Raw genomic sequence first — 22,889 nt, forward strand, 5'->3', positions numbered from 1 at the left:
TTATTTGAAATGAACTAGAGCAGACCTATCCCTGCAGGACTGATGGCATAAGCTAGCTTTTACTTGCTTGTTTTTTAAGGGTTGCAGTGAAAAGAGAGATCTATCAGATATGATCCTGTCCGTGCATTAAAGTAACCTGCAATAATAGAGAAGGCATGAGGGACTTTAGCCATCTGTTCTGAGTAAAAGCATTCAGCCTTAAACCAAGCTGACATAACAACATCCCTAGAGTGACTGCCCAAATGTCAGTGAAGAGTGACTGTCTTGTTGTGCTCTCTGCTTGAAAGTGACAGAAAAAGCCACATTCGCTGACAGATATAATATGCAGAAAATGGGCAACAAGCTCACAGTTCTGTCTTAGTTGCAGAATGCTGCTCCTCTGAATGAGTACCAGAGAAAAGCATGAAGTGGGAATAGAAGACAAAGCTTCGTTTCCTCTCTCAAAGGCTTTCAGGAGTGGAACTTTGCTGCTAAAACAGGGGGCAAAGGCTACAATACCTCCAAAAGCTGCTGCTGGTGGTGGGAACAGCAGAATTAAATGGTACTCTAGCCACTTCCATGTTGGATTTCTTTACACCTTCAGTATTTCCATATCTACTATGACCCCTGATGCCAGTGAAAAATCATTAGAAAGAGCCAGTTGGAATGAATAGGAAGCTTGCCCCACAAGCCTTCAGGTCATTTCATAAGGGGAATTACAGCTCTAATAGGGAAGTACAACATCTTATCACACAGAAAGATGTGCCAAGAAAGACATGAATTCAAGGTATGCAGCTCCCCCCCCCCATTTTTGGGGGGGGGCACATTGGTCCATTCAACGATATCAAATGAAACCTAAATTTGGTTTTTTAAAAAAATATCTGATGAAACTAGCTAGGGAATCATCAACTGAAAATTTAGGTTAACCTTTACCACCAGACCTACCATTAATGTATTTTTACCAGTGAAGTCATTTCAAAATTCCTCCACCAAGTATCAAAACATGTAGGTTGGTCTAACTTGAAGACCTGTTGGCCCTGATGTGTGTCTGTGAATTGCACTACGCTTATAGTCTATTAAATATTTTGACATTGTAATCAACAGACCATCACAATTCTGTCTCCTCTCCAAAAGCACAAGTGATGAACTCAAGATTGGTAGGCCATTAAGACAATGCAATTGTATACAAATAACTCCGAACCAGTGCTGTAAACTGCACAACAAATTTCCAATTTATAAGAAGAAATTAGGTGCATATTTTAGTGTACATCACCCTTAGCCTTTGTTTGACATTTCTTGTTCTTGAGCTAATGCATTTGTAACCTTTCAAGTCAATACAAGGTTGAAACAAATAAGATTACCTTTTCTTTACTGCACTGCTTTGATGGAATAATCTTATCTGCTAACATTTTAAAGCTGATTCCATTAGCAAATATGAAAAGTGTCTGGATGATAGCTGTCTTCTGTTAATTATCTTGCATATTCACCTTCAGTTAATGTTGCCTGCAGGGGATTTCTAGAAGAAAAGTACTCGACTCTGAACTCTGTTTAGTAAATCACTACTGTTACCCTGTCTAGCACTGCAAAAAAGGAGAAGTCTACATGTGTGCATTTTACAGTTATTGTAGCTTCCACCTTCAAATATAAAAAGCATTTACAGCAAGCTGTGTTGCATAAAAATATTGGACTGGAAAATTAGACAGCCTACACTGCATTTCCTATTAATCCAACATCACTCTTGATAACAGTTCATGATCAGCTAATTCTCTATCCTTATTTGTAAAATGGGATCAGTTGGACATTTGATCACCTCCACAGGACTGTCATGAGGCTAGAGAAGAACGTCCTTGATATACTCTTAACATTACAAAATACTTCAACACAATAAAGCACTAAATATATTTTCATTTCTGAAATTAGGATGCTGCCGCCCTTGTTTGCTGCACGAGGGAGCTGCAGCGGACAAACCGTGTGACTCCCTCGCGCAGCAAAAAGAAGCTGCAAAAAGCGGCTTCTTTTTCTGGCGCCGCTGTGATGCCACAAGGTGCCAATGGTGCACTTGTGGCGTCATCAAGGCACTGCGACGTGTGGACACTAGGCATCCGTCACGTCAAAATGGCAGCGCCCATGTGTATAGGGCGCCACCATTTTTACGCCCTCGTTATGTGTGAGGGGTAAGGCGCGTTGGGAAGCGCTGCCCCTCATGTGTAACGATGGCGCCCAATAGAGCCCATCTATATAGTGTCATAGTGTGACACATAAAGGCTGTGTCCCATGGTAAGATCAAGTGGGATGTATGTGGCCCTCCAGATGTTGTTGGCCTTAGTGAGCAGCACTCACCAACACAGCAAAAGGTGGGGAAATCTGGGATTTGTAGTCCAACAACATCTGGAAGGCTGCATGATTCCCATCTTCAGACATTAAAAAAACACTGCTTTTGACTGAACTACATATTTCTATACTGCTACTGTCCCTGGACCTGGGCCTGTCATCCTTATGTGAATAAGTCAATTACCCTTGCAAGACATTTGAGTAACGTATTAGTGCTGTGACATTTATGATTCATATTAACAGATTCTGAAACATATTAAATTTCCTTACCTAGTTCCATTCGCTAAGCCGATGATGCAAACATGGATATGAACAATTACCGAAAAGAAAAAATACTCACATGGTGCGTAGAACATCACTAAGACAGAAGAATGCTCCTTGATAAACTTGTCAAAGTCATCATCTGTTAGGTGATAAACAACATTATCCTCTTCTGACCAAGGAGTCTCAGGAGTCTGTGGTTTAGGTGGCTGAGGACTTTAAAAAACAAAGAGTCACTGTTTAGAACAAGCTGCTTGAGACTGTAAAGCAGCTGCTTCAACCAAATGGATCTTAAGAAATTCAGCCAGTTAGGCATATGTTAATAGGCACCAGGCTAACTCCAGGTTAACTCAATAAAGGTGCACCTCTACTAATCATTGAAATGCAGATAAAATGAAGGTGAGGAGGATGGGCACCAGACCTTGAAATTTGTAGAAGCAGCAGAAATAATTGTGGTACAAACAGGAATAGTTTTATAATAGAATAGCAGACATGCTTTATTAACCTCATTCCTTCTTGTTATAATAATTCTACTGAGATTTGACAAAAAAGTTGGAAAGGGAATCCAACAGAATCAGTGAACAATGCAGTTGATTTCAAATACAAGCATATAGAACATACTATTCAGAAATATGTGTTACAGAAAATTTACACACAGCTTTCATCCCATGATACCTGGTATAGCCAACAATGAGCATATAACCTTTTTTTTTTTTTTTGGTACAACAGCAATCAGCTAATGGGGAAAACAACAGAGAGACTACACATGAGGCTAGAGAAGAATGCCTTTGTTATATTACAAAGTACTCCAATACAATAAAGTACACTTGGATTTTAAGAAAAAGAGGACAGAAATGAGCATGGATTATCAGATAAGAAGAATGGCATCTAGATTTATAAGTCAAAACAATTTGAAATTGATTGCCCAGTAGAATGAAGTACTGCCAAATGAATTATTCTAGTAATGACTGTAACACTGGAGAGAGTTATGGCTATACTACTAGGGAAAGGCTCAGGGATCAGTGAGCTCACAGCTGAGCTCAGATCTGAAAGAGACTCTTCTAGCTCATATCTCATCCTCTGACACATTATGCTCCACTCTGTCAAAGGTTGTCCTTCAATCCTTGAGGTGTATTTGTTATTGTTTTAATGAATAATCAAAAGCTAGAACAAAGGGGAAATCTTTGGGCCTTATATTCAGAAATCATTCATTGAGTTTTGAAATTCTAGTACTCCAGTGATACCAAAATTATCTACCTTATCTCTTCAAATGTTTTTAAAATGTTGCTGATTCTACATGCCCTAAACTTCCTCCTAAAAACTCTTAAGCTTCAAAAGCTATTCTTCCATCATTCTCTATCCACTTGAGCAAGTTCCTACTGTGTTGGCAAATTTTAGTCTGAGAGCCAGTTTAGACAGTCATTCATAGATTTGTTTCTAAACATACTTCACAACAGCTTGACATTTTATGCATTTGTCATGTAAAATGATTATGTGAACAATGACAGCAGACAATCAGAGCCAGAAGCTGACTGCGAGGACTGTACAAATGTGCCTCTTGCACAAAATCTCTAGAACAGAACCCTTAATAAACAAATCAATACTATCATACTTGGAAGGAAAGCATGACAAACAAATGCTATAAATCATCAAACACACTATCATCAATGTGACTCAATATTGACAGATGTGAAACAAGGCAACTGCAAATAAACACACATATGTGTCTCACAACCTGGAAAAGCTCTGCTTTTTTTTAAAGTGGAAGGCAATGAATACAGACATTTGAGTGGAGGAGGAGATGGAAATGCTCTTCAGCCTACTTGAGGTGTGATGTGCTGACTGTGGGCTGTGACACAGCCCACAGTCAGCAAGACAATTACCCATGAAAAACAGCTGCCTGAGAAAACAGAGAGCAGGCTGAAGGATCAGGCTAATAGGAACACATTTACTGTAGATAAATATGTAGTAATTTCTGTAGTAAAACCACAGGTAAATTTTGGCCTGTGTTACTTCTTGGACACATACCTCTTTTCAAATGTCTTTCTACATGCCCACTGAAACACTGTTAATGATGTTCAATAAATATTTAATTTTTCAGTTTACCGTGCATATTGAATTTAACATTAGAGTTCACAGTGACAGAGGAATAGCTGTCATGAGTATGAATGTACCGGTTAAATAGTTAATAATTAAGGATTATTGTTGGAAAAAATAACCTGAGTATATAAAAGATAACAATCTCTTACATTACTTACATACAGGTATACTTCAGTTTAAAAAATAGATGTGTTCCTGGGCATTACTACTTCAGCAGAAAATTTGGTTCTAGAGGCAGAATAACATCCAGTTTGAGACCACTTTAACTGCTGTGGCTCAATGCTAGGAAATTCTGGGAATTGTAGTTTTGTGAGACATTTAGCCTTCTCTGCCAGAGGGTTCTGGTGCCAAAACAAACTACAATTCCCAGGACTCCCTAGCATTGAGCCTGGGCAGTCAAAGCTGTCTCAAACAGGATTATTTCTGCAGTGTGTCTTGGACCTTTGTTCTTCCTTCTTAGTTTTTCTCCCAAAGACAGGTATGTTCCGAACACACAGAAGTGTTATATGGCTTCTCTCACAGTTGTGTTTTTACTCAGATAATTTCTTTCTTTTTGCCTATGAGGAATCTCAAACCTGCCTTTTGAAGAGAGGCAAAGCAGAATGAATTTTTGATTGTTCACTAACTCACAACAGTTGGCAAGTATCAAATAAATGGAAGTCCTGCATTTATGAGTCCTTTATCAAGGCTGTAAAAGGCTTTTTTTTTGTAAACCCACTATCAGTCTTCAACAGGAGTCTGAATTAATTGGCAAAGTGATTTGTTCTTGTTATTCTTTTTAATTAGGTTTATTCTATCCCATATAGAGCCTACATATGTTCTACCATTCTTCAATTACACTTTTTAGGCCTTTTTGAATCAATGCCCAGAGCACTGGACTACTCATACTACACATTCTTTTGAGTAATTCATTACTATTACTGAGCCTATGTGCCAGGTTTACACTGTAGACAAATTATACTCTGCAACCTCAATTATGGGTAGCTTCCAAAGTATAGAACGGATTCTGAATATTAATTTTTCCCCACCCCAACCTCAATATTGATTTCTTTTAGGGGAGGGAGGGAAATGCTGCTGCATTACTTTGCCTTTTGGGAAACTATTAAGCATGCAATGGAAATTAATTGAAGACAAACAGGTGTCTTTTGCTCTGGATGGCTGAAGTATCAGCCAAAGCCCAGAGTAGCTTGTTAGCAGAGATTATCATTGGGAATAGTAGGCAGCTGTTCTGCTTTGCCTTCAGTCACTGCATTCACTAACTGTCACAGTACCGATATAAAAGCATTGCATATTACAAGGATTATCAGTCTATAATGTAAGCAGATTGAAGGAAAGAAAAAGGAAAAAAATAACTCTAGACACTTCTAATGTTCTACATGTGGTAGCCAAGAGATAAGGGCATCATTGCTAAGCCAAAAGGCAAAGAAAAAGCTACAGGTGATAAAGGCATACACCACTGCTCACAGGCAGAAGAAGAAAGGATCTCTCTTTCTCTCTGTGTACTACATGTTGCTTTTTTGATAGACCAAAGTTATATCAGTGTTAAGGACAAAATTTCCCTCTTGGATCCATGCATCCAGACACCAGGATGCTATGTAATGTCCCTGAATCATGATCATTCCTAGCTCTGATGTACACAGACTCATTCATAACACATACAAATTAAGGCACATTGCAAATAATTATCCTCCCATAACCTAGGATATTGAAGTAGTTTCCATATATGCAATCATTGTCTCCACTTATAAATTACAAACATCTTTTATGGAATCAATAGCTACATAACAATGCCTCTTTATTTAGAAGTGTAGAAAGCAATATAATACACATGCAGAGTGAGAAACATAAAATTTTAAGTACTGAGAGGTAGGGGAAAGGAGAAAAATGGGTAACATTCCACATTCATCCAGTCAGTAATGTTTGTGGAATCACAGATTTGCAAGGGATCAAAGAAAATCAAGACTACCAATCTAGCATGGCATAATACTTAAGAACATGAGCTGGATGTGCCCATGCAAATCTCAGCATGGACATGAACTCATAGAGCTGCCTAAGGTAATTCACTGTCTTCTCAACATCAGCCCTACTCCCAAATCTCTAATCTGGCCATAGCAACATTAATCTCTACTGCAGGTTGTTATTAGGATAACTCAGAAAATAATATGTAAAGATATTTGGGGATTTAGCATTTGTATGACTCCTTTCCCATCTGTACTACCATGTTCATTCTCCTCCCTTGCACCTCTACAATATATTGGGTCCACCTACATAGTCCAGGCCACAATGCACTGTCTCTATGTTTCAGCAGAGCTAAATGCTTTAAAGTCCATCAGGAGACCAAATATATGAATATATTGAAGTCAACAGAACTGTGAGTGCAATTTGAATACAAAAGCTACCCACAGATCCCAAATGGCTCATGCACTGTTGCACAAAGCAAATTCTTTTTGCAATATAGTAAAAGGAAGACAGTTTACACACACCCATTTAAACACAAGTCACAAAATGGTGTGAATGAGCTCTGAGGCATTTGCTTGGTTTCTGTAACTAACATGCTTCAATTCAACACCAAATGATATAATCAGTAGCATCACTACAGGGATGCGGGGGTTCACATCGCACCTGGTGACACCCCAGAGGGGGGTGACACCCAGTTGCCCCCCTCCCCTCCTTGCTGCCTGGCTTCCCCGCACCTCCTTGCAGAAGCCCTGCCCCTTCCACTTTAGAAGGGCCGCACCTCCTTCTTTGGAAGCCCTCCACAGATACCAGGTGACACCAGAGGAAGGTATACCTCTGGATATAATCTCCTCTGAGATGCATCTGCCAATCAATTCTGCATGGGTCAGCCTCTTCTCTGAATGTTTTCTTTCCTATCCAGTTTAATATGCTAAATCTTCAAAAGTTGGGTAGTATTTCTGGAATTTGTTCTTTTTCAAAAGCTAAGAAATTTTGCTGGCTCTGTCAAAAGTAGAAAATCTACTACAAGCTTCTGGATCCTGTCACAGAAGATCAAATCCTCACCCCACAGTTAGGTGAGATTACTGAAAATCTCCTTAATTAACTTTATTTAGTCAACTTAGAACCTGCTTTCTGTTAAAAGGGCATCCAAGATGATTTACCCACTGCCATCAACAAGTCAAACTCAGGGGAACCATCCACAATTTCAAAATGAAGTGTGTACACAGATTAGAGCTGTTTTGATTGTCCAGATAAAATAAAGAATTGCAACTAGCAAATACGTGCAATGGTAAAAAAATCATGAAAAGTGAGAGCAAACAATAACACAAGTGTATCTTTCATATATCAGTACCATGCTTTTATTTGCTTTGCTGGTGTAATTAAAACTATCTGTTTCCCTGATCCAAGAGTGTTTACTAAAACATGCAGTTCTCAGTGATGTAGTGAAGGAACCCGAGAGACTTACTTTTGCAACCACTCTGCTATGTCCTTTGCTGTAGCACTGTAGTTTTCAAAGTTGAACAGGAATTTTCCCTTTCTGTAAGAACAACAAGTAAGGAATTTACAATATAGAAATGTGTGTGTGTGTATAAATAAATAAAATCAGTGATTTGGTTTTAATAGTATCTACATGCAGAATAAGTTGGGACTGACTCAAAATAGCAGATGGTTGGGTATCCCCGGACATTATATTCTTCTTTTATTTTTTCAAATTCAGCTGAGTAGACATTCATTCCTGCAAGTACCTGCAACAACAAAAAACATTTTTTTACTCCACACAACTCTTCTGAAGTATGAACAACTTCTTTAATTGCAATACTTGCAATTTTCTCACTTCAAAGATAATATATTTATATTGGTTTTCAAATCTTGTCAGAGTCTTCTACATGTTCCAGTTTTCATCACTATGGGATCATCACTGTGCTTACAGTTCCTGGTATTCTACTTCTTTATAAAAAGGATGACTTGGGTGAAATCTCCACATATACAAGGATTCCCCATCATCATTTATACAGAAAAATGCATTGGGTTCACTTAAGGCAGGGGTAGGCAACCTTTTTGAGCCGGGGGCCGGGTTGCTGTCCCTCAGACAACTGGAGGGCCAAAGCCAATAAATAAATAAATAAATAAATAAATAAACAAACAAACAAACAAACAAACCAGGCCAAATGTAGGACAAAATTTTCAAATGGAAGACACTTTTTTAAAAAAAAAATTAGGACGCGAAAAAATTTGCTGATTTTTTAAATAAATGCACGTTTCTGAGGCTTCTATAAACAATTGCCCCCCTTGCCCCCGCTTGCCCGCTTCCTCCTGATAGGCCAAAGGCCCCGGTGGCAGGATCAGGCTGGGGCTGGTCCCAAGGCCTCGCCGGGCCGGATCCGGCCCGCGGGCCGTAGGTTGTCTACCCTGACTTAAGGTTTCATATGGAGCATTCTTTAGCTCACAGAAGGCATAAAAACACGTCTGCAGTCAATGTGGGAAAATCTCCAAAACTACATGGCAAGCTACTGCATACATGACATGGTTGCTCAGGGACAAAGGGAGGCAAGATGTTGATGAATGGGTTAAAAGATGGCCACAATTTTAATGCATATACAGGAATCGTAAATCAATCATAACAGAGGCATACATCTATCATCAGCCTCAAAATGGCCGGCCTCCATGTGTGCAGGCCTTTATAGGCCCAGTAGAACTTTACAGGCCTGGCAGATCTCCAAATCTCACAAGACTTTTAATCTTGTTAGACTTTAGGGCAAGATCTGATGTGATAGCTGGAGTCATCATGGGGCTTGAAATTTGCTCACTCTGAGCAGGTGCTCAGAGTGAAAAGCAGCCTTGGCACCGATTCCCATGCATGCCCGGTGCAATCGGGACCCCTCTCTGGGAGGTGTTGGTGTAGATACTTCTATCTGAAACCAGAGAGCATAGGGAAAACATTTAAAGTAGACATTAGCCGGAATCATGCAAGTGTACTAGCTAGTGGGTTGCTGTATTTCCAGGGTCTTGATGAGATGGCAAGTGAAAAGCATTTAGAAATGCATTTTAGGATCCAAAAAAAAAGAAAAAGGAAATGGAAAAGAAATAGAGGGCAGGCAAAGTTACCAAGGGAATATGGGCAAAGCAAAGAAGAGTTTTAAGATTGTGAGACACTGAAAATCATTCACTCTCCAATGCTAGAAATTCCGGGAATGAAGAAAAATTTTATTGAGGTGCAGAATTTGAGGGGAAATGCACTCATTTTGCCCCCACCCCTGGTAATTACACCCCTGAGCCCAGCATATTTGGAGAGCACTACTGTCTCATAAAGAAACAACTCTAAGAAAATGCATATTCAAAATGCTTTTTATATGTTAGCCTGTTAATGGATGCCTTTCTATTAACAACTATTACCTAAGCAGAAATCCAAATTAAATTCACTGTAGCATTAACAGTGGAAGAATCAACACTGAAGAGGCTCTACCAAAGAGTTTTTCCACACATTAGGGTGTGATGACTTTGCTGATAGGGTCCCAGTTTCACCTCAATGATACACAGGCTTACATTTAGTATGTTAAGATCTTATATTTTTAGCAGCAAACCTAAAAATATAAATGCATGAAGAGATACTTGGAGCCTTTTTGTGCACTGAATGTCCGGTATAAATTAGTGAGAACTGAATTCAAGTTTCCACACAGCTGTGAAGCAACCTGACTGGTTCTGTGGAAAGAGATCATTCAGCTAAACCAGGACAGTTTGCAAGGAAAAAGCAAGACAATCCTACGTAGAAGCGTGAAAAGCTCTCAGCTTCAATTTGGTTGCATCACAACTGCATTTTCATCCTAATTTATGCAATCTTTCCCCATTGACCAAAACATATTTCCATCATTTTCTCCCCACCTATGCACATAAATGGTGCCCCTTGTGCAAAATGGCAAAATCAAGGTTTGCTTTTAGGAATGTATATGTTTTAACAAATATTTTCAGGCCATGGATGGCTGAATCAGTAGCTAAGGAATCCATGGATATAGCAGCTGACATTATTTGCATTTCAAAATATGTACATTGCTTTATGTACACTTTATTTCTTGGAAATTCCTTGTAAAATTCACAAACGTTGCTTGAGGTTAGCTATAAATTTTCACACAACTGGGAAAGGCAAAAATACCAATTTTGTCAAAACATGTCAAGTCCCACAAAAGTTCATTCTTTCCTTGATCTTATTCAGATAATCCTTAATGCATTTACTTAGGTGTGATGAATAAAAATATGTCTGTTATAAGAATCTTGAGCACATTTGAGTCTTATAAATTCCCTGAAAATAAGGCAACTCATCTGAATGAGTATGATGCATCTGGTGCAATCAACACCCTGAAGGAAGTGGTTTTGTAGAAAGCCCAATATACTATACAGTATACAATTTGCTATGCTGGCTTAGACTTCTGGGGATGAAGTGCAACAACTGGAGCACTACATTATTTCTACTCTTACGCTAAATAAACTTTAGAGCACTGGTTTGTGCATTAGAATCATAGAATCACAGAGTTGGAAGAGACCACAAGGGCCATCCAGTCCAACCCCCTGCCATGCAGGAAATCCAAATCAAAGCATCCCCGACAGATGGCCATCCAGCCTCTGTTTAAAGACCTCCAAGGAGGGAGACTCCACTACAATCTGAGGGCGTGTGTTCCACTTTCAGGAAGTTCCTCCTAATGTTGAGGTGGAATCTCTTTTCCTGGAGCTTGCATCCATTGCTCTGGGTCCTAGTCTCTGGAGCAGCAGAAAACAAACTTGCTCCCTCCTCAATATGACATCCCTTCAAATATTTAAACAGGGCTTTCATATTACCTCTTAACCTTCTCTTCTCCAGGCTAAACATCACCAGCTCCCTAAGTCGTTCCTCAAAGGGCATGGTTTTCAGACTCTTCACCATTTTAGTCACCCTCCTTTGGACATGTTACAGTTTGTCATTGTCCTTTTTGAATTGTGGTGCCCAGAACTGGACACAATATTCCAGGTGGGGCCTGACCAAAGCAGAATACAGTGGCACTATTATTCCCCTTGATCTAGGCACTATACTTTTATGATGCACCCTAGAATCGCATTGTCCTTGTTAGCTGCCACATCACACTGTTGACTCATGTTCAATTTGTGATCTACTTGGACTTCTAGATCCATTGTGTTCATCTACCATGCTATGTGAGTACAGACATCTACCCTTGTCTGGTTTGTTTCTCCGCTAGTAACCTTCTAGTTACTGGAAAAGTAAAGTTCTCTAGTAAATTCTAGTGAAAGAATCCAGAGTTCATTATTGGTTAGTCTCTTTGAGCTTTTTCAGGAAAGAAACAAAACAGAGAAGGGTAACTGCCTGTTTTCACATCATACAATAAATCACAATGGATGTCTCTGAATTGTTTAGCTTCTGCCACTGAAAGCAGCAGGGGTGGAAAGTGTAAACTGATTTGGCATGTTGTGCAAATACTGTATGTATTCAATCAGACTAGTACACTGAAGACAACTTCACAGCAATTAACAACAACATGAAGGTTAGTCTTTAACTTATGGTAACCCTATAAATGAGAGATATCCAAGTTATTCAGCAGACCTACTCAAGGCTGTGACTTCCTTGATCGAGTCTATCTACCTGCAGACTAGTTTATTCATTTCAGATAAATGAAAAATCATTGGTGGGAATCTCCTTTTTAAATTATCAAAACTAGGAGAAAGCAACTCCTTCTGAATCAAAAGAAGAAGAAAAAGAATGTTATCTGTACACAGTTCTTTTAAATGTAGGGATACATAGTTATTAAGTGCTTAAAACAGGCAGATCAAGTCTCCAACTAGTAGAGTTCATGGATATCAAGTCTGAACTCCAGACAGGGAACCTGCCATAAATTACAATGCTCTTCAGCAAGGGGAATTAGTAGACCTTTTCAAACTCCATACCGGTTTGAGACACTATTTCTAGACTTATTATTTGGAGCCCTGCACATAGGCACAGCTCTTTAATTCATCTTCACAGCTGCAGCCCTGGTGTACTCTCATATTTTACCAAAATGGGAGTAGAACCAGCCCACAGTATGAACAAGGTTGCAGTATAGCCTTTGGATACAGAGTGCATGACCTGACATCTTTTGCAGGGAACAATAAATTACCTCTCTGCTTCCCCAAAGCCTTGAGCACTTTTAAAATAAAACTAGGCAGAGGCCAGTATAGCTTCCTATGGGTTTTAGATTTAGATGCAGGCCATCTCCCAGCTACATTCCTCAGTGGATAGTTGCTGAAGATACAACTGGAACATTAACTCTTCACTAATAACATCAAAGGCTTAACTCCCTTTAGCAACATAGCATTAAAACTCACCTCCCCCGTTCCACTTACCCCTATCCAAAAACAGGATTTCCTCCTGCCCATTACATGCTACATAAGAATTTAATACCAATATCCCCAATGAAGCAACTACTCAGACCAAATGTGCTCACAGATAGCGTGAAATAAAACTTAAAGGAGAACATCCATGTAAGAAAGTCAGCTGTTGCTCAGGAACTATTGGAATTGAGTTCTTTAAAAAATACATATGAAATGTGTTCTTCCCACAATTCTGGAAAGTTAACACCTACACCATCTGACAGATTAACAGGGAAGCCCTTCCATTAGCAATTTCTATATACTAGAGTCATGAAGTTGCTTTTCCCAGTTAAGCAACACTTTGCCCCCACCTGAATGCCTAGTTGGATTCTTTTTGTTCATGCATACACTGTTCCCAATTGGACAAGACTGTCAAAGGATTGCAGGGTGGATGGTTGGGGAGAAACCCAATATCTCTTGTGGTTTACCATATGACTCTATGATATGACTGTAGGACCACATATTTAACTCTTTGTTTGGTTTTTCAGCAGGCAACAAGCAATGCATCAAATTTTGTCCACCACATCTACAGAATGACCCTTTTGAGCAGAGTACGACAGACCTCACCACTTGCACTGGACTCAGACATGTTCCCACTATTATTGCTGTTGCTGGTCCTGCTATTTTATTTAGTTATACCCCACTTTCTTCCAACTCTGGAACTCAAGGCAGCTTACAAACATTAAATACAAATAAAAACTCCCATTGCTAAAAACAAAAAAGTGAAAATGTATTTAAACTATCAATGGAATTAAAGAGAAATTTAAAGCTTGTCCATTAAGAAACAATGGCGGGTTAGATACCGCCATTTGGGACATCCTCAGGACGTCCCAGTTTAAAAAAGGGGCGTCTCTTCTAGATGCCCCTATTCCTGTTACGGACTCTGTCCGTAACAAATGGCGGCGGCCGTTCCACACGGCCGCCGCCATCTTGACATAACGGACGCTCTGCGTCCGCACGTCGTGCCCCGGAAATGACGCTGCGAGTGTGCAACTAGCACCTCGCGGCGTCTCTTCCGGGGAGCAAGAAGGAGCGCGATTTTCACGCTCCTTCTTGGCAGCGTCGGGGAACCGCACCGTTTGGCTGCTGCGGTTCCCGGACGCTGCAACTGGCAGCGGCGCGAGACAGTCCCTTCTGGGCCGTCTGTAACGCGACAATAAATATGAATGATATAGCACATTATTAAAAGCTTTCTCCCATAATCAATGCCAAAAATCAAAACAAAAAAGTCTTCACCTGTTACTGGAAGTTCAGCAAGGAAGGAGGCACTCTGGATTCTTTACGAAGGGAGCTCCAGAGCCTCACAATCATCACCAAGAAGGCCCACTCCCACATTGTATGGGTGGAGGGATGGAAAGAAGGAGCTTCCCTCAAAGTCTCAACACCCAGGCAAGCTCTTATGGGAGAAGATGGTTCGATTCATAATAGAGACAGTAGAAACTCTCCTACCAGAATATAGACTAGGTACTACAGGGTAACTAGAGGGGGTATAAGTTAGTTGCCAGCCTGGTGTGAGTCAGACTGTATTTGGGCTACAGTGTTATAACACTTTAGTTTCCCTAAACTGTCATAGTTCAATCAAATTAAATCCTGGGGCCTCAGATGCTTTGAATTTTCTGCTAGAGAGCTCCTCTAGTGCTATTATTCCAGTGAGTAGACTAGCACTCAAAGTACACTAGCAGAATGCCTCAACAAAAATACAAATCCTAGGATTCCAGAGGATGGGGCCAGGGAAGTTAAAGTTGTGTCAAATAGCTGTAACTACGTCATGCAGATACACTCAATGTTTTTTAACTCACCCCTATAATATTTAGCCATATGTAAGCCATTCCACCAGTGAAAAGCCAAGGTGAGGATTAAGAGCAGCAAAACACATGAGGTAATGACATGACAATATGTATTAAATATGCTTCAGTGTTACAGAATCCAACTTCCCATTTTTGGTAGCAAGGCCACATCCAGGGCAATGTACTGTACAGTTCTACTCTTAGGCAACTGTAGGCATGTGCACCAAGAACCTACCAAGCCAGGCTAACAGTACAAATACACCAAGGCGCCATCCTTTTTGTCTGAGAATGCACTACATAATTCTACAAGGTATTATTTTTAACAATAAATTGGAATGAACAGTATGCATTATATTGGAAAAGCCAATGTTTCACAGATCCTGGTTCCAATTCGAAACTGAGTACATCCATATTTTTTCTAGTTCTCCAAGTTTAATTAAATGCTACCTATCATCAAACCTGGACCAGAAGGCTCTAATATGAAAAAATCTGACTTGATTTCAAACTATGGCAAAATCCTGCAGCAGAACAACAAAACAGGCAAGATGCAGCAAGGAGTGAGGATATCAAAACAGCAATCAGAAGCACAATTCATTTCAGCAGAATTTATTTCCTAGAAACTGAACTCATATTTGTGTAAATATCTTTCAGTGATTTTAGGAGCAGAGGAATTAGTCATCAGTTTCAACCTTTCCATATGTCATTATATACCTTATATTCAATTTTCTTTGTACTTTTCTGTTTGTTTTATCTTAAAATAGGCTAGATAAAATGTAGTTAAGTTTGAAAACACTCTAGTCTCCTCACATCCTCAAATGCAATAAGGCAAAGTTGATATTTCTGAATTTGCTTGCATCTCACCATGTTTTTTAATCCATGCTCCAATATTTCCCTCACCTAATCTGCCAAATTTGTCAGTCACACTCAACTGGCTAAATTTTGGACTTTAAAATCCCATCCCCCCCCCCCCCCCCCGAGAAATTATAGAATATACCACAGAATTATATTCCATTTCATTTATCAACACTTTAACATTACAAGGAATAGTAAGGTAGAAGTGTGGAAGAATTACATTGTAATCTATAAAGGCTAGCAATAATTCACACTCTAGCAATTAGATTATGAATTATTGCTAACTATATAATATATATAATATATGTAAACATGATCTCAAATATTAATTTAAACAATGCTAGTCAGGTAGTGGTAAGGAACACTTTTTAGTATAATCTTATTTTTCAATGCTATTTTGAAGCCCAAAATCCCATTATATGAGTGTAAGGAACTTTATTTATACAGGAGAGTTTTCTTATTTCTATTCTGCTGATCTATAGCTCCTCCAGCTGTTTATAGCCTATGTGCTCCACTCCCCAACCCACCCCAGAAGAAAAATCTGTACAAACCTGCAAAAAAGTACTTGGAATAGAAAACTGATAGAACATTTGATTTTTAAAAATGTATCATGGAAAGGCTATATATTTCAGAGCTGAAAAAACTATCACCTTAAAAGTACAATTGAATTATAAAGCAATGATATTAATAATTTTAATTACAATTGTTTAAAAGGTTTAATTATAAAATGATCAGTTATTCAACCAGTCAATCTGCAGTACAGTAGTACAAATGCCAAAACAATGGTCCAAAACACACTGCAGAAATAATCCTGTTTGAGATCACTTTAACTGCCCTGGCTCAATGATAGGGAATTCTGGGAACTGTAAGTTTATGAGATGTTTTGCCTTCTTGGTCAGAGAGCTCTGGTGTCACAGTAAACTACAATTCCCAGATTTCCCTAGCACCGAACTGGGGCTGTTAAAGCAGTCTCAGACTGGGTTATTTCTGTAGTGTGCTTTGGACCATAGTCTTGCTTGCTTTCTCTTATGTATTATTTCTAGCAGGCAATCTGTTCAATAAGGCAGATGCATCCCTCACAACAGCTAGGTGTCACAGGTAGGGTTTTTTCAGTAGTACCACCAAGCCTTAGGACAAGATTGAGAAGCATGTGCCCATTCAGGAATAGTTAAACTGCCACTCTCACCATTGGTTAATATAAACTATGCTGGTGAGTTCTGGCAGGAATTGTAGTCCAGCATCTAGAGAGCTGCCTGATTCCTACTCCTCCCTTTGAACATCCACTCCCAAGGAAGTCTATCTGGACATATCATTTAAGGTGCAGTTTAAAGTTGGTTGGGATGGCTGGTGGATTCCATGTCAAAGGGTATAACCGATATGATCTGTGTTTTGTTTTAGGGATTAAAAGAGCTATCCAAAGTGCTGAACTCTATTCCTAAAATAGCTCCTTTAAAAAATGGAATAAAGAATAGATTCACTACACCCCACACCCCTGATGTGGAAGCCACCAAACTCTTTATGCTACTGTAACAGAGCTATGCACATTTCTATGGGCTGTTTGAATAATTTGCTGTTCTGTTTGTTTACTGCTTGTTAATTTTTTTTTGTTTTGTTTTTAGCTACAGGTTGAACATCCCTTATCTGAAAGGCTTGGAACCAGAAGTGTTCTGTATTTTGGATTTCTTCAGATTTTGGATATCTCTATTTGTATATACAAAATGAGACTTAATGAAGCTGGAGAGAGACTGAGGATCTGTGAAATGCTGGGAGGAATGATTCTCACACTTTAACAGATCCTCACATCTCTCTCTAGAAGCATCTCACTCCAGCCTTGCAGATACAGTACAGGTACATACTGTGATGCAGCTCAAAAAGTTTTGGATTTTGACGTGCTTCAGATTTTGGAATTCTATATAAGAAATACACAAGCCATACTATTTTTATGTCTGACATTCTGCTTTCTATGATGAGACAGTGGGGTTCTTTAATCTTCCTATGCTAATGGGGTTGCTAATAAACCCAGCAGAGGTTTAAAATATTTGTAAGACTTCATTAACAATCATGAATTGCTTCACACTCTATATATTATTCAACAGTTATGATGTCTAGGATCTTGTGCTATTTCATCCCCCTTCCCATTCAATCACTTTAAAAATTATATATAAATTATGAAGCTTTCAGGGGTCCAGTTCACCCCTATATAAATGAATGGACAATTAAAGCTACCAAATGTCTAAGCTAACTGGGATCACATTCTTTCTCTAGCAAACACCTGAAACAGAGTAAAAGAATATATGCAGAATGGTAAGTTCTCATAAATTCACTTTTGCACCGCTGTCACTTTCAAGAGCACTAGAGTTGAAAAAGTTTATATCTAGTCTGTGCACACAGAAAAACCAACAATAAATATGGCATTAAAAAACAGTGGCAAGTGTACTGGACCACCAAAGTGTATTTTGCTCAAGGAGATTTATTTTCTTCCAAGTTGGTTTTCTCTGAACACAGGCACCAATACTGCCATAGCACAGACTAACAAAACTGCTTTCTTATTTCTAATGTTCTTTTGGAGAAATTCCTAGCAGAGGATTGGGGTACACTGAACCTCTTTCTTCCATTATTTAATATAAACTCAGAAGACTGGTTTGATTTCTGTTTTCTCCTTTATTTTACCTACATGTATATTTTAAATTTCTCTTTTGCTTTCTCTTCTATTTCCTGAGCACTTTTGTTTTTAAAAATGAGAAATTTTAGTGAATGCTGTGAGGTCTAATGCACCTCAGGAGTTTGTGTGTTAGACAATGTTTTTGAAATGCAATACCAATAACCTATCTTTTCAATATTAATTTAGAGTTATTCTGAGATTAAATCAAATTTGTTTCCAGCTTGGAATTCTAAAAGTGTTTCTGGATCCACAATAGCAGATTGATACTATCAAAATAAGTGACAAAGGAGGTTATTACAAATATGGTAGGATTTGCATTAATGTGCAGATTTAACTGTCTCTTTGTTGTCATAGCTATTCATTAAAATGCACATAAGCATGAAGTTGTATTTTTAGAAAACAAACATCCATTAATCTTGCAACTCCTCTCACTTACATACTTGCCCTTCAGTTCTGTAGATGCTTGTTGGAATGATGGCATCATTCTTTTGCAAACTCCACACCCTAACAGGAAAGAGAAAGAAAAATCAATAATCATAATGCTAAAGTGTCTCTCCAACAGCAAAAGCAAGCAAACAATACTTCTATGCGTAGCCTGTCATTTCAACTGAACAGAAACACAGTTAGGTCTCAATGGCTACGGTTTAGATTTAAGCACCTTCACTCAGCCATATATTCCAAAGTTTTAGACAATCAAATGTATATATTTTTCTTATGTCTATTTGATAAGTTATTGTAATGATGTTTTTGCTTTTAAAAACTGTACATTCTTGCGATTTATTTAGATACAGTGGACGAACTGAAGTCCCAAAGATGATATTTGGCATCCCACCCCAATCAACCTACTTATCAATCATGCCACTGTCCCTTTTTATATCAAAAGAAAATCATGCCACTGTCCCTTTTTATATCAAAAGAAGATACACTAGAACTTGCCAAGGGGCAATAGAGACAGGGGACAGAGACTATTGACTATACCTGTGCTTCACACAACCCACAGAGAAGAATAACACAGTACAATGGAGCCAATACCATGAACCAATGAAGGCACAACAACAAAGAACAGGTCCATAAAAATTGGACGTGCTGGAACACCAGTAGCTCTGAGAGACTTTCAAAACACAACCCACCTTTACATAAGTGCTTAGAGCAGAGGATGCGCCAGTTTTTATTTTCATAACCATTATCTGCAGGAGACCTATTTTATCCTGTTTTTTAAAAAATTCACTATTGATCTGTTTGTCCTGGTGTATTCATCTTGTTAAATAAAGTTTGTTTTACTACGTGGTATAATTGCTTTGTCTTTTATTCATGTGTTCTTTCTTACCTCTAGGCAACACAGGATCCACACACAGGTTCTATAGGCTTAATTTAGATAAGTCTTAGGAATTTAACTGAAGCATCCTTCATCATATTAAGTACACAGACATCAAGAAACCAGCAGTGGCAGTGTTGGCTTGATTACTAAGGAACAGTAATAATTCAAAGATAAGCCTCCATTAGGACTCAGAGACTTCTGATGTCTGAAGACTGATTTGACAGTAAAAGAGGGGACACAGCCAAATCTTCTGGCTTTAACATGCTAAAAACAACGTGCACGTAATGCTAAGCAAATTTTAAAAAATAATCTTGTAAATTGGCACTTTATTATAACGCTAAGCAGAGCACTTTGTGTATGGATAAGAAGCAGAAGACTAGGGCTTAGATTCAATACTGTAATATCCTCAGTATTGCTTTGCATTTCAGATCACAGGAGCGGCCCGCTCCAGGAGCGGGCCATCCAATTCCCACAGTCCTGGGCCAAGTGAGGCCAAAGTGGGCCCTGGCCTCTCCTTTTGGCCCATTTGCATTGGTCCTGAGATGACTGACTCCTTTGACCATATGAGTCAGCATTTGCATGGGGTAAACTGGGGGGGGGGGGGGGGAATGACAAGAGATGATGATGATACCATACCTTTCCATCATTCTCTTTTTACTCCTTCCTATGTACTTTTTAAAATTTGTATTTTATATTTTGATTCACATGGATTTTCCCTCCCCCTTTTAAAAATGTTTTAACTGGACTTTTAAAAGTATGACTACATAGAAAATAAACAATAAAGAATAAGAGAGGAAGTACATAGCATATGATCAAGGGCAAGGCATATACATTGATATAGGCTGTCCATATTTCCAAAAATATATTTTCTTGAATTTGACATCTACAAAGCATGTATTCAAGTGTCGCTAAACAGGAAGATCTTCTGACCATTCAGCAATGGAGGATAAATGTTTATCTTTCCAACCTTGGAGTATAAGTCTTTTTACAAGAATAAAAACATATAGGAGTCAACAACACTGATCCTTGATTGAATTCCACATCATAGGAATGTAATTTGAAAGAAAATGCACATCCACAAATACCAAAGGCTCTCTCTCTGTCTTATTCTTTGTAAAATACACTTCTAATACTGATGGTTATAAAAATAAGTCGGCAGAATGTTTTAAGAACTGGGAAGTGCCTAATATCCATTATTCATTTCTTCTCCACTTTCAAAATCCAGAAGCATCTCATGAAACTTTCTTAGGATTTAAAAATGCTGAATGATTTATGTTTAACTGTTAATTATTTCATTAACAAATTATTATCTAATACAGTACGGGGGTGTGCAGCCAGTGCGGCCCCGATCTGGCCTTTCCAGGGCGTGAAAAGGAGCCATAAAAAGCAGGGTGCTGTTCCATGGAACTGTCTGCAGAATTCTAATACATGAAAATGTGGGTCCATTCCAACAATATCAGAAAAGTCAGAAATCAAAGAATTAGGTATACACAGAAAAAAGTCCTGTCAAACAACATTCACTAATTATACATTTTTAATGTAAACAGCAAAAGTATTATTTTAAAAATTAATCTGGCTCTTTCCCAATTAAGTAAAAATATGAAAATATTCCTGGATGCCTTCTGAATGTGCTGGCCAATGGCCATGTGTGCTGGAGATTATAGGAGTTGTAGTATAACGCACTTGAACACTCAGAGATCACCTGTCTGTGGAAGGCTGATCTATAGGCTAAAGGAAGGGGTAAATGTGTACTACAGAAAGGGCTTGTGTTATAGAAAATAGTTGCTTGCAAGAGAGGCCAAACTGTGAAGGTGTTCCAATAACATGCACTCTCCCTGCAAGAATGATTTACAGGCATATATCAGACAATATTGCTTCAAACTGAAATAAAACAGCAGGCAATTGCAACACATGCAGTGAACCAGAAAAGAGCAAGGCCATTCGGAGATGAGTCCAAAAACACTGAAGTGCATGTAGAACTATAAGAGAACAGCAGTTAAATATAAATCTGCATGAAGGAACATAATGCCATCTCAAGAGAAAGGTTAGGAGGAGGAGTCCTCACAGACAGTGGCTTTATCAGTACTCATTATTTATTGGAACTCACATTAAAGAGAACAACACCTCAAGGAAGAAACAGCAGATTTTGCAGTGCAATAGAAGTGATACAATGCAACATGACCTTGATGAATTAAAATAAAAGGTCTCAACTCTCTAGCTCTCAGTGATTCTGATAACCCATCTCACCTTAAGCTGCCTGCCCCCTAATGATTATAATATCCCTCCCCCTGTGATGGCTTTTGGATGTTTCCAGCTATTTGAACCAATCAGAATTGGTTATGGGGCTTGTGGGGAGGAAAGCACCTCCCCTCCACATAATCTTCCCAAGGAAAAGTGTTAATAGTTACGGTACAAACTTGTCTACTGAAAGCCATACTATGTATCTTTTACTGGTAACTCAGACCCATCAGTAAAAGGACCTATAGCAACACAAGGACAACTCAAAGTTGTTCATATCTTGAGGGGCTGCTAGTTTAAAAGAAAAAAAAAACCCAGCAGTGAACTCAGTACAAGGCCGTTTATCAGTGCATAACCTTATCTAGGGCACTGTCTTTATATTCCTTGCAGCTTCACTGCAGAGATAGGACAAGGACAATCCATCGTAAAACCTTGTTTGTTTGGGGATAGTGTTTGCAATCTCTCTATGGAACCAAATCCTCCTGTCACTGGGAGGTCTCCAAGATCCTTCACCACTTAATCCTGACCTGCTCCCTGCTACTGGAGATTAAATCTCCCTGACCTTGCTCAGCAGCTTGCTAACTTAGCCTTGCTGGAATGGTACACTCATTCTTCTTGTGCACTCAGACCATTTTTGCATGAGTGTCAAGTCAGAGCCCATTGTTTTGTTATTGGATTATGGCTAAAGCAAATGTGATGCTCTGGACTGGCTACAATAGGCTACCTAAAAACAGCTTGAAAACTACTAGTCTCATGAAACCATGCGCTAAGTCTGCAAGCAAATCTGAGTGTTTCTTTCTCTTTCAATAATTTAAGCAGAGTGCCCCCAGAGAAAACAGTTAAGTATTTGAAATATTACCATGCTGCACTGCTGAGAGTTTATGCTGAAATACAAGTATAGAACAAGGAAGAATATAAAGACAACAAAACAGTGACAATGTACACATGGTATGGCCTTGATGCACAAAGATACATATAATTTAACAGTGGGCCCATCACTATTATTCTGCTTGGA

The 22,889-nt window shown here is 38.9% G+C and overlaps 1 protein-coding gene across 1 annotated transcript in view; it reads right to left on the minus strand.

The window, feature by feature from the left end:
• LOC149313966 (protein disulfide-isomerase A5-like) overlaps positions 1–22,889 on the minus strand; it is a 200,736-nt gene that overhangs the window by 77,555 nt on the left and 100,292 nt on the right. The window contains exons 8-11 of the mRNA XM_089520261.1: positions 18,755–18,822; positions 8,284–8,375; positions 8,096–8,167; positions 2,651–2,787 (exon numbers count right to left, since the gene is read on the minus strand). Coding sequence (XP_089376387.1) covers positions 2,651–2,787; positions 8,096–8,167; positions 8,284–8,375; positions 18,755–18,822 — 369 coding nt within the window. The remainder of the gene's footprint in view (positions 1–2,650; positions 2,788–8,095; positions 8,168–8,283; positions 8,376–18,754; positions 18,823–22,889) is intronic.

This window comes from Sceloporus occidentalis, unplaced genomic scaffold (genome assembly GCF_023333645.1).
Source record: "Sceloporus occidentalis isolate IW3139 unplaced genomic scaffold, rSceOcc1.0.p SCAF_4, whole genome shotgun sequence".
NCBI lineage: Eukaryota > Metazoa > Chordata > Lepidosauria > Squamata > Phrynosomatidae > Sceloporus > Sceloporus occidentalis.